The sequence below is a fragment of the Anopheles gambiae genome, chromosome 3 (assembly GCF_943734735.2).
Source record: "Anopheles gambiae chromosome 3, idAnoGambNW_F1_1, whole genome shotgun sequence".
Lineage (NCBI taxonomy): Eukaryota > Metazoa > Arthropoda > Insecta > Diptera > Culicidae > Anopheles > Anopheles gambiae.
The window spans coordinates 16,529,279-16,541,997 of NC_064602.1; the positions used below are offsets into that span (position 1 = coordinate 16,529,279).

At 44.4% G+C, this 12,719-nt stretch overlaps 1 protein-coding gene across 7 annotated transcripts in view; it reads left to right on the forward strand.

Moving 5' to 3' along the window:
• LOC4578049 (discoidin domain-containing receptor tyrosine kinase B) overlaps window positions 1-12,719 on the forward strand; it is a 253,601-nt gene that overhangs the window by 132,104 nt on the left and 108,778 nt on the right. For all 7 annotated transcript variants that reach the window (XR_009765848.1, XR_009765849.1, XM_061655110.1 and 4 more), the window contains one exon: window positions 5,172-5,277. Coding sequence is in view for 5 of the 7 variants with exons in the window: in XM_061655110.1 (XP_061511094.1) it covers window positions 5,172-5,277 (106 nt within the window). In the remaining 2 variants the exon portion in view is untranslated. The remainder of the gene's footprint in view (window positions 1-5,171; window positions 5,278-12,719) is intronic.

The following is a 12,719-nucleotide window of genomic DNA, read 5'->3' on the forward strand; positions in this document are numbered from 1 at the left end:
TCCCCGGCGGTCTTTTGTTTACTGCCTGGCCGTGTCTTGGTTTTGTGCTCTCGATTACATGGTTCAGTGGCCGCTTTTCGCTGAACCCATCACCCCAGCCGGTAGGAACGACCAAAACGTTTCCATTGAAGGTACCATCGGTGAGGCAAATAAACCGGCACAGAGGTTCACCTTTTCTTCCCTTCAACATACCCACACACACACACACACATGTACAGGTGAAACGCGAAAAACACGAGATCCTTTCCGGACGGGGAACAAAGGCAAGGGGCCCAGTGAGCCGGGAATAATAAAAATACATATTTTATTTAGGCACGCGATTACTTATTTACAAATTTATACCGTTCGTCAGTAAAGGGCAAACCCGACCCGTTTGCTTGAGGTAGAGTTTGGGAATGTGAGTCCATTTTGGCAAAAAAAGGAAAAATACGTCACTGACGTTATTGCTGCACGGTGGGGTGATTTGAGCTGAAGAATACACGAAAACCTTCTCGTCTCGAAATACTCGCCTTACCTGATCACTCCTGAAGGAGCTGAAGAACAATCGCTTCCGCCTTCCGTGTTGCAATAGTTCCGTTTTATGTGGTCCTGCCGTAGATATAACCACCACCTCCCACCCGACATCAAAGGCTGAGAAGCATTCAACATTCGCAGAACGCAAAACAGAAGAAATCGTAATGCAACTTCACTTTATGCTGCTGCTGCTACATGGAAATTGTACCATTAAGTATTCATTTAGTACCAGCGCCGAATGGTGTCGCCTATACATCACCCGGGGCATCATTTTGGTGGGCCTGCAAACTGGAAAAATTGTTTTCATCCACCTTTTTACGAAGCAAATGGGAGTCATAAAGCGACGAATGATTGAAGGTGTGCCCGAGGAGTCGGTGATGTTTTGGCATCGCAATAAAGGATGATGAAGTTGCTGCGGAAGATGAGCGGCATTTACCTGGAAAGGGCTTCCATTTTGGATGACTTCGTTCGTTTGTTTGTGTGCTTGCGTACTATATCTGATTAGTTTTGAAGAATTCATCTTCAGTTCCCGCAGTGCCCACGGCTTGCCCGTATTGTCCTCGTATTGTAGAATTGAATAGTATTTTAATCTGATAAGCCCCCCTATTGAAATGGTGGGGGTGGACGCTTTTGTTTGGGTGAAAACCGATCCCATGCACTGCAATGGGGCTAATTCTTGGAAGTGTGCCAGGCGCGCTGTTTCCATTGTGCGCTGTAGACATTGCATCGCACGGCGGACGAATCCTTCAATATTGACGTTCAATGATTTGAACTGCAGCGAGGCGCCACCCTGCCTAGAATCTGAAAACATTTCCCTACTCAATCAAGGAAGAGGTCGCGCCGAGGGCACGGATATTGTGCCCCCCTGGGCAACGGGCGTGTGGATATTGTGCATTCAAAACAGCATCACCACCACAAAGAGCTCTCATTGTTTCATACTTTGTGTAGTTTGGGACGTGATATCAATGGGGTTTGGTTTGCTATGTAGCATCCTCAACGCCCGGTTCAACAACCACTAGTGTAATAACTCCAACAATCATTTTGAGCATTGAAAACCGTATCGCTGGCGCATCATTTTGAAATCAAAACTCTCGAGCCAGACAGACTTTGCCCCGTTCTGCCATCAGCTCAAGCGCGACGAAGATACTAGCCCTCTCACACACACAACCAGAATATTCGATTTTAATGATGACGAATCGAGCACTGAGTGACATTTAAATGTCATTCTGTGGGTGAAATTTGATTTCACTCCACACATTCGCTTCCCTACCGTTCGCCTTTTCCCTGTTTCGTTAGGGTCTGTTTGTGCAGGCACGGTTTTACCCAACCACCAATCAATGTTGATGAAGCAAGCAAGCACTGTACCGAGACCCCGAGGTTCCTCCATCAACGCGGACGCATTTAAAACCGAGGGAAAAGGTTCATATTTCGCGGCTAGACAACAAAAAAATGCCTGGGCCTAGAATAAGAATGGATAATTAGAATCGGCTGTCAGTTTACATGAGGGTGAAGGAACGGGCTCTGGCTTTGGAGAGCATAAAAAGGCCCATAATCAAAGGCTAATCGATGCGCGGTTCGTTAAGGGTTAAGCGCAACGCATTGGGGTGGTGTCCAATTTCGACGCGGAAGAAATCGGAGCTTCCACTAGACCCCTGTGCATGACAATTAGTGTCTTGATGGAGTTCTTTTTGTGTCGGTCGTTTGAAGAACTTTGAAGAGATGGCTATAGAGATCATTAAATGATGTGGAAGTTGTCGAATTTTTCACCAAGGAAGGATTGTTACGTCTTTCATAATGTGTATATCAGTTAAAGATTATTTATAACGCATTCTTCAATACTTTGAAAGGCCCTTAAGAATGTCTTATTTGTGACTTGACTTCCTTTCAAATCCATGTTTCTCATGTTTCTTGAGGCCGTGATTGGTTTCCTTGTTCCAGTGATTGCTTTGAATATAACGAAGTTCTTAGCTCATTTTAACTATGATTAAACTTCTTGTAGCTTATAGTCTTCAAGATGACATTCTTGGTCCACAAAATACCACCACTCAATTACGCTTAAGTATTTCCGTGAACAATTTGTACTGCATTACCCCCCGCGTCCTAAGTACTAGGAGTGGCGGTCATTCCCGATGGACCATCCTTTCTCGCATCCAATCAATTAGTGATTAGAAAAGTTTTGGTTTAGCGAAAGTTCTACTGCCATTATTGTCTCTGCTTCCGCTGTTCCTAGAGAGATAGAGTGCGAAAAAACCAAAGTTCCTAGGCGCGCTTTTTTCCCTTCTTCGTGCATGAGATGCGTTACGAGCATCGAGCAAATTGAGAAGCAAATCTATTCACCATCACCACAGGGTAGAAGCAGACTAGAATTAGCAACGCGTTTGACCTAAGTTTTCCGATCGAATGATAACGATGATGGCGTGTCGGGACAGACAAAAAGGAGTTTTGCCAAAGTTAAATCACAAACAAGAGCAAAGACAAGTAGGAAGAGATACCCGTAAGCAGGTCACGGTCATCACGGCGGTGTCTTGGGGCACATTCCGCAATTCTCCCGAAAAGCGAGGGACGATGATGATGAGGCGAAACTTTTGCTTTCCACTTCATGGCGATTAATTGTGCGCTGAGTTAGAACATTTCTTGGTGGGATTGGTCGACTAAGCCATACAGTCGTACACACACACACACACCGATATGTATAGTAATTTGTAAGCATTTCTGGGATCCGATCTGCGGTCCCGGGAGGGCGACCAAAACTGTTCGAATATTTCTCATTATCTTTTGCACTTGCCCGGCTTCGGAGTTTCCGGTTGGATCAGTTCAGCGTACAATCTAGTGAAATGAAACCGCGAACACACTCACACGTGATAGAAGATGGGCGTAAAATGCGTCCTTGCCTGGACTGAAATCAAGGTACGTCGAGAGGATTTCCCTTACACGGCACTTGAGGCGCGCACCGAGCATTGGGCACCGCTGTGAGTGAACTTCAGACCTTCACTTCATCTCCGGAATGGAGGGAAAAGTGGTCTTAAATTTATGACGACCACGGAAGGCGTATCCCCCACACACACACAAAGATACGTTTCATAGTGCCGGTGGCCGGGGATTTAACTTCGTGGAATTGTGTGCATCCAAGAATTATGGAGCGGCTGGAAAAAGCAGGTCGAGAGCAGATGCAATTTAGCCCCTTCAATTTCGACCTGCCCGGTGAAGGTGTTTCTTCAACACTACCACCACCACCACTACCACCACCATCATCATCATCAAGTCTCCATAGCTCTCCTGCCATAATTATACTCTTGAAAATGCAGCCCGCTCAGACGCTGCCCCTTAGAACGGCTGACAAGGCGCAGGCCCTTTTGCGTTCGGTCGTTTTATTTCGAGCAGACAGCAAACGGCCAACCGACCCAGCACCACTTGGGGTTGTCGTGCGCAGGTTATGACGATGCAATCGGGTTGCGCTTTTCATTTCATCAATTTCTTGCGTTTCCTCCCCACGTCGAGCTTTAGCTTCTTGCGGAGTACGGACGAGAAACGGCTTGAATGTGATTGCAGCACCAGCAGCATTCCAGCACTTGAGCGAACGATGATGGACGGTCGAGCACAGTGCGGGAAGAAATAATATTTTAATGAATACGTTAAGGTACAGCTTTAGTAACTTGATTACGGGAGCAACAATTATTCGCCAGCCCCGTCGAACGTGCGATGACGTGCCGATGCTGCTGCCGTTGCTGCGGTGCCGATGGTTAGAGGTCGATCTGAAGATCGTCGGTGCGTAATTGTTAGCGAAGAATTGTATTTATAAATACGCTCAAGAGTTCTTACGAGTTTGAATTGTACGGAGCAGCATGACGTGACTTTTTACAGCTTTCTGCATGCTGCTAGCACACTTGTTGGGTATGAAACGTCGAGATGTTAAATCGTCAATGATTGGGGCTGATGGGTAGCTTATAACGATGTTTAGTTAATATCTTGATGTTTGTATCTTATTTAGAAAACTCTGATACAATTATTTGACTGTTTGTTATGTTTTTAATACAATATTGGGCTACTTAATGTTCATACAATTCGCAAAAAAATTTACAGTGAAACTAGGATAAGCCAAAATCCTTTCACTAAATAAAAAAAAGATTAAGATACCAAGTAAAACACATCAAAATTCGATATTATTTTGGATTTTGGAGAATTGAAACATTAATTGTAAACTGACAAATCAGTTCTTTCTCATCGAGTTTCAGTTTAAGTTCACATTAAGTTGGGTTTTTGGAGTTGACTTTCAACAAGTTCACGGTTAATGAGAAAGTATTAATAAAGTCGAAAACCATCTGTATCTTCATCCAAAAGCTGAAATTGATCATAGTATTAAATGTATCTTCTTCTCGTATCATTATCGTGCAAAATGGTCTAGTCTTGTCTAGTATTACTGTTATCCTGTTAGTGCACCTTGTAAAGGTTGTTTGCAAAGTACATCAAAGTTACAAACCAGAAGACATAATCTTTGCACCAATATTAAGCAACACTTAATTCATGACAACCTACTGGCCCTGTTCCACAAAAAACCGAACCCACAAACCTGTTCCCTCCTCAACACCGAATACTAATTGACCCAGTTCTAACCAAACTCCCGCACACTAACAAATTCATCGTTTGCTCTTTAATTACAGACAAATGCAAAAACCCATTAGGCATGGAATCGTTCGCGATTAATGACTCACAAATAACGGCCAGCTCGGCGCACGACATCGGCAACGTAGGACCACAGCATGCCAGGTAAGCAAGCAAGCAAGCGGACTCAAGCAGGTTCCTTCCTTACCGTAGCGTAAAACAGTGTACAAGATTCTTTCATTACAAGTCTACCGATGGGAAGAGTTCAAACGCAACTTCCTGGCCCACACTCGCATCACAAAAACACAAAAAAAGTGTATGAATGCACGAGGCGTGAAGCTTTTCTTGAAAGCTCCCGACAGCGTACGGGATGGGGTTTGACGGAAGGAAAATTTCTCCCAACTTTTTTCCCTTTTTGTACTGCCTAACAGGATTTCCACAGGGATGTATGTGTGTTCGTGTGTGTGGTTTTGTTTCATTCGTTGTTTAATCTTCACAGGATCAGTTTTGCTCTCGCCCTCCACCATGTGTGTGTTTGTGTGTTGTGCGCCTGCCACCACTTCTGCAGCGCACCTTTCGATCCCGCCCAACGGCACTCCCACTTAGAAGGAGGCTCGTTTTCTTTTCGCTTGTTTTTTGCCCCCGTTTTTCACTCATCACCCTGCCGTTTTGTGCAACCTTGAGGTGAGATTACGAACTGGGTGTACCGGGGAAACCATTGCTGTGTGTTTCAGCATGGAGCTCTCGCAGCAGCATGCCCGTACAATAATGGGCCAACCGAAAGGATATGCCAGCAACAAATGGCTGACTGCTTGTGTTGTGTTGTTTTGTGCTCTGCCTCTGATGGTGATGTGTGGCTGGGCTCGTGTGCATGTACGCCTGAATTTGTTATACGGGCATTGCTCACGGATGAAGCAGGATAACAAATCTACATTATCCTCATCAGGGATAACAAATTGCTCTCATTTAAAATGAAAAATCACTATTTGTATTTTCTTTTCTGCTTGCCAGACCACTGCCACGAACAGACACAGCGCTCGGTGGGGTTGGGGTTGCACACCGGTGGGGAAAAGGGGTAGCCTTGCTTCCGTTCTGTGGCACCCATCTAAAGGCACTGGAAGAAGATTTGGCACACACACAGAGACACATACAAAGACAAGCAGGAATGGAAAGACAATGCTGAAGAAAATTCCACTCTCTGCTGGCTCTTGTTCTGCAGTTTCTGCAATGCTGCACGGGGCGGTAATACGGGCCGCCGGCCCGCAGTCATTGCCAAACCATTTTCTATCAAGAAACATAGGCTTCCTTTCTTGCACCGTTCCATCTTCATACGACTGCTGACACGTTTCTGCCGCCGTACCATTTCGGCTGCACAATGGGAAGAAAATTATTTTTCATTTTCAAACCTTCCTGTGGGTTTGGAGAGGAGATGAGCCTCGCTCCTTCTCGCTTGTTTTTCATTCTCGTGTCCTTTTGCCCGATTGCTTCAGGTGTAGAAAATCTGCAAATGGATCACAAGTTTACTCTTCCGTTGTTTTTTTTTTGCTGCTGTTTTGGGTGGCACCATTCAGTGAGTTCTGAACTGACACACCCTCCCGTACACATTCAGCACCCACTGGTGCTCGGTAGGGAGGATGATTATGTTGGCCCCGAATTCGAAACGTGCCGGGTGACGGAATACCGTGACTTGGTAGATGACAACAGGATTAACACGAAGTCGTTGCCGTTTGTCGTCGGTTTGCCATTCTTCTCCGCAAGGTGCATTGGGGTGGCGTGTTGCATCGTTTACCTTTTTGTCAGCCATTGGGTTGGGATGTTCATTTTGGCAGCTGTTGTTGCTGGTGGGAGAGCAGTATGCATTTGCTTTTGCACCTTTTTTGTATTTGAAGCGAAGTGATGAGTGTGTGTGAAACAGTTAGAGATTTTTTCCTTTACAATTACATTCATTTTTGATTGAATAAAATCTGTTAGTTTGCACTGATACCATATGATTATTATATTTAATATTCTTTTTTTATTATAATTTTGGCAAGTTTATTAAATGCTTGTTGATGTCTTGGGTAAAACCAAAATTTTTTTTGGTGAATTTTGGTTATTCTAAATTGATTTACTTTAATGATTGTAAATTAATGAAGTTTTTACTGTGCCTCGTGCTACATACCTATACACCAAATATAAGGCGAAAACTAGATCAAATCACTTTAAAATTGTTAAAATATTTACCGTCTCCGTACATCTGATTTATCTGTTCATCTATTCCATTCCATTTTTTTAGTATAACTTTAATTTAAATTTAATTATTCGTTTCCAAAGAACTCATATCTGAGTTTTTCTTTTTTGTACTGATTGTGTGTTATCAGTTTGTGCCGGTCTCGTGGTACAGTCGTCTACTCGCACGATTTTAACAACATGCCAGTCGTAGATTCGAGCCCCTAAAGGACCGTGCCGCCATACGTAGGACCGACTATCCTGCTATGGGGGGAATCAATAAGTCACTGAAAGCCAACCCCAAAAGTAGTATTACAGAGGCAGGCCTTGACCAACAACAATTATTGAGCCAAAAAGTGAGAGAGAGAGAGTATGTTATCAAGGCTTTGGTTCAGTCAAAACCGTTTGTCGAAGAGAATTTTAATTATCATTTTGTTTGGCTTGCAAAAGCAACCTGAATCAACATATAAATCTAACAGCAGTAAAGAAACATTTTTTAAGAGAAGAGCCTTATCATCGACACGGTGCAGGAACCACAAGTTTGAGGGAAACCCATGCGATAACTTTACATGTGCATAAAAAAATCACCCCTTATTGATTTTCGCCATCCCTTCGTTGTTTTAACCTCTCCATTTATCAATAACGACAGGATCGATCATCGCGGGAATGGTCATGTTAAATAAAAAGGGAAGCCAGTTTTAACGTAAAATATCTCCCTAAACGAGCATTCAAATATTAACGACCTCGGGTTAAAGTCTTTAACCGCATCGCAATTGAAATGGCGTGAAACGTTCTTTGTTCTTTTGGCCCTACGATTGTGTGCAACACTACGTCCTACAATGGCATTATTTCTTGCTTTTTTTTGCAAAGCGAGCGAGGAGGAAAATCACGAAATCATAAAACGTCACCTGCCTGCCTTCCTGCCTAACCAATCACGCTCTGCCCAATGCATAATCAATAAATGTTGGTCGATTTTTAGTGCGCTATAAGCAGCACAGGGACGGCTGGGGCATCTTGGGAGAAACACACGAACACGCAGGCAGCTCCCAAGAACGAGCATTTTCCATTTTGTCGTGATATGAAGGATTTATGTTGGGGCTTTTGTTTTTGTTTCCGTTTTTTTGTTACTTCCATTCCATACGTCTCTCCTTCCTTTGGAAGCCTCAAAGCGACTCGCAGTGTGTGTGTGTGTGTGTGTGTGTGTGTGTGTGTGTGTGTGTGTGTGTGTGTGTGTGTGTGTGTGTGTTTGCTATGTTGTGGCCCCATAGCCCCAGTTCGTTACGGTGTTGGCTTCGGTTGGACGATACGTGGCTGCTAGGTTGAAGGTTTATTGTTGTTTCTCCTTCCTTACCGGCCCTAGAACCGAGAACCCAGTGATCCGTCACTGTTGTTTTCCTTTTCATCAACCATTTATGATTGCACCGTGTTGTGTAGCCGGTGGTAGTAAGTCGTCCGGTTATCGCTTCAGTTTTTCCAATCAGCTCGGTGTGTGTGTGGGTGGAGAGAGTGTCCTTGGTAACTGGGCAGAGGGAATTGAAGCTATAAAGCAATTCTTACTCCCCCCTCGGTCCGACAAGAAGGACATTCGGTTTGTGTTGCATGACTGGAAGAGAAGTCAAAAGATGGAGAATCCTGTTTTGCGGTACACGAGACGCCGAGGGTGGCCAATTTCAGCTCCATTTCCAGTACTATTGACGCTGTACAAACACGCTCAAGCAGACTGGCAGTCCAGTGCTTGCTGTTTTCCCCCCCGCTCACTGTGTCAGCTTTGACGTTTATGTCTTTATTTCGTTGGCTTTCTAATCGACGTTTGCATGATTGAACTGTACTGTAACGACTTCGCTGTTTAATGGGAGCAAAACTGTGTTGCTGTGCTTCTTGCTTGCTTTGTGTCAGTCACTGAAAGCAAGTGTTCGAGGTAAATCTTTGTGTTGAAAAAAAAGGCACAAGTTGCGAACATAAAATTGATTAAAAACAGGCTAATATCGCTAGGAAACATCTTGACGTTCGAGTTGAAATATTTAAAACTCACTCACGACTCACGGCATGCAAAAATACGCTTGGGAACCAACACTACACACTGTGTCACTCTGTGTGTGATGCTAGTTGTTGGAGTGGGTCATAAAACTAGCAACAGATTGACGTTCACGATGATTGCAACGAGGAGGTACGCCGCTCGTGGACGGAATGGCAAAAAGCGATCACGGGGACGTGAGCATGCAACAACGGAGTCCCACATCAACCGAGGAAAAGGGGAAAGAGAGTGAGAGGGAGAGATAGGGAAACTCCGTTCAAGAGGTACCAGACCAGAGACCAGTCAATTTCTTTCCAACGACGCGCAGCTGACTGGCGACGTACTTCATAAATCAATATGGTCTCTCTCTCTTTCTGTGTACGTCTACATCCGTTCGTGTGCAGCGGACTTGCCATGTCGTAATTTGTTTGCACGAAGGAACGAAGCTTACTTTTTGTGTGTATGTGTGCACATTCTATGAAGATTGGCACACACGACGCTGATCAATGTTGGAAACCATCGTCCGGACGGTTGGGATTTTTTGCTTTATGCTGCTGCTGCTGCTGCATCACCAACAACGAGTAGCACACGTCCCAAATCCCACCGTACTACCAAGCGCCATAAGTCTCGATCGATAGCTTAGGTCAGCGTCGGTTCAATCATCTACAAGCGGCCAGGAGGGGTTTTCTCTCAGCTTTTTACCCCCAATACCCCTTTTTTTTGGTTGGCGCTGCTCGTTGGTCATAGCTTTTGACTTTATTTTAATGCAACTTTGCGCTTGCAAAACGCTGTTCAGTGTCTGTCCGGGGGGGCTTTCGGGTTCAACAGTGCGGCCACTTGCGCGAGACGAAGGCGTTGAGCGACAGTGGAAGCAATATTTCCCTAAAGGGCCTCATTGAGGTGAAGATTCTACCGCGCTTGACTGGTGGAATGACTTCATTATGAGGCAGACAGTGAAATAGTACCGGTCCGAGGCTGCGCCCGCACACTTCATGCAAGTTGGTTGGTGCTCGAAAGGTACGAAGTGGATGGAACATGAAAGAGACAGAGAGAGAGAGAGAGAGTCTCTTGACCCATCTGTCTATTCCGGACGTTTCGATTCACCTTCACGAGCTGTCTTTCGGCGAATCGGCACAGCACCGGAGTGCTGATAATTTGCTGCCCTTAAAACCACTTGAAGGTGGAATTCCATCGACCGATCGTTTGCATTTCATGCATCGTTAGCATTTTCGGAAGCTTTTATTCGGCGTTCGGTTGATGATTAATGTGTGGGAGGTTAGGGCAAGGCTCCCTTTGAAACATTCCTGCATTCGAATGAAGGGTGCGAATTTTGCGCCGCACTTTTCGGACTGAAGTTTACAATTGCTGTAAGAATAATTGCCGGAATTGAGGAATGCAAGAATGGCGTTGCTCGAGAGCATTAAAAACTGCACTTTGCACAAATCAATGCACTGCACTGTGACTGCATTGGGAATGTGCAAATAACCAGTCAGCGTTGTGCGGTCGGGAACGTTTGACATGTTAATTTAGCGATCTCAAACATCTTCCCAGCACGGTCGGACGGGTAGAAGGTGTTCTGCTCGTGCGTCGTCCCCGAGGCTCTGTGTGTGTGAAACCGTTCTTCAATAAATCTTCCCATAGCCTATGAATGAGCCTCGCCATAACTCGCCTGTCGGCCACCATTGTTGTTGTTGCTGGTGGCAGCGTTGGCATAGCGAGCCGTCACTAACCTCCATTCACCGCGCGGATCGCAATGGCGGTGGCGGCGACGGCGGAACTCATAACTTTATGGTTCACCGTGTTCGTCGTAAAAAGCGAAAATTAATCTCCATCCCATACACAGCAACCCCCCCAACCACACTGCTCCTTCCTTCCTGCCACCAAAAAATGATGTTTTACCCTTCCCTGCCCTTGCGTTCCTGTTTTCGCTGGGTTGAAGCTTTTGAAGCGGGAAGGTTTCGAAAGACGAGCGTTTCTGCTCCTTCAGCGTACCGCAGCGCAGAACCCACCGCCACTTGCCATTAAATATAATTAAAAACAATAAAAAGAAAAATCCATCGTCGTAAATTAACACCACCACCCCTCGCTCGTCGTTGCCCTGGTTCGGCCAAAGCCTGCCACTTGAGTCCCTTCAATCTCGCTGGGTGTTGCTTTCGGGGTGGTTGCTGCCCTGGAAATCACAAAAGGGACACTCCCTGTTTGAACTGACGGCTACACCGACAGGCCGCCGAGGTGGTGCGGGTCGAGCTCTGAACCTGATGTTGATTTTTCTAATGACACCCGGCGACAATGGCGAGCTAAAGTGAGACGGACAAAGAGCGCCCCTTAGTGGCTGACGGCTGCCGGCGTCCACTGGTGTGCCTCCTTCGGGGAGATCCTTTTGCGGTTTGGTGCGATAGCCGTTCTAATAAAATCTAATATTTCAAATCCTAGCCGCCATTAAAAACATTTAGAGTCATTGTTTTGCTACCCTTCGCACGCAGTGAGGCGGAGGGAAATGAAGCGAAATGATGTAATGGTCGGTCCCGGTTAAGCCCCATTTCCATGAACCGGGGTAGCGGAAAATGCTGTTGGTTGGAGCTGAATGGTGACGACGATGATAATGATGGTGATGATGTGGGCTAGCTGAACAGGTAGCTGCCGGAAAAATAAAGAGTGTTAAAATATGGACACATTGAACCTTTCTTATCAATGTGGGTCGAGATGGTAACGATTTAAGTCCTTCAAGGGAACGGTTGGTAGGATGTGTTTGGGTGTGGCTGGATATTAAATGAATCCGAGCAGATACAGAAGAGCTAAAAATGATTAAAATGGTAAATGAAACATATTTCATAGTTTGATAACGTAGTTCAAAGCGTGTTAAAAGCTTCATCCCTTTCGCATGAAAGATTTAAAACATTTTTAAAATATATTTATTGGACGACAAACGTTTACTTGAGTTCGATAACTGAAAGTTTCAAGTATCTCAAGAAAATAAATTGATAGCTCTGATGTTGTAATTATTTATCAACTTCAATAACAGGAAAGAATATTTTCGCATTTTATTTGAGAAGTGACCGCAGAATTTTTTTTTCTATTTTCTTATTCTTCATTTTGTATAGATTTAATTGGATATTATTTAAGATTTAATTCACTTTAAGAATTATTTCTTCGATTTTTAAGCTAGCTGTAGATTAATTATGTGCGATGAATTTAAAATGACAAAATTTCAATCCAGACAATATTTATTCTTATGCGAAACTGTTATCTGTTTTCATTTGACTGCTTTTTCAGAATATTAATAATCTTTTTGTGTTTTTAGTTTGTTGTTTTTCTCTGTTTATTGATTTAATGGCTACTTCAGATTCTTTATTTTGAATTGTTTTTCATTTCATTTGTTTATTTT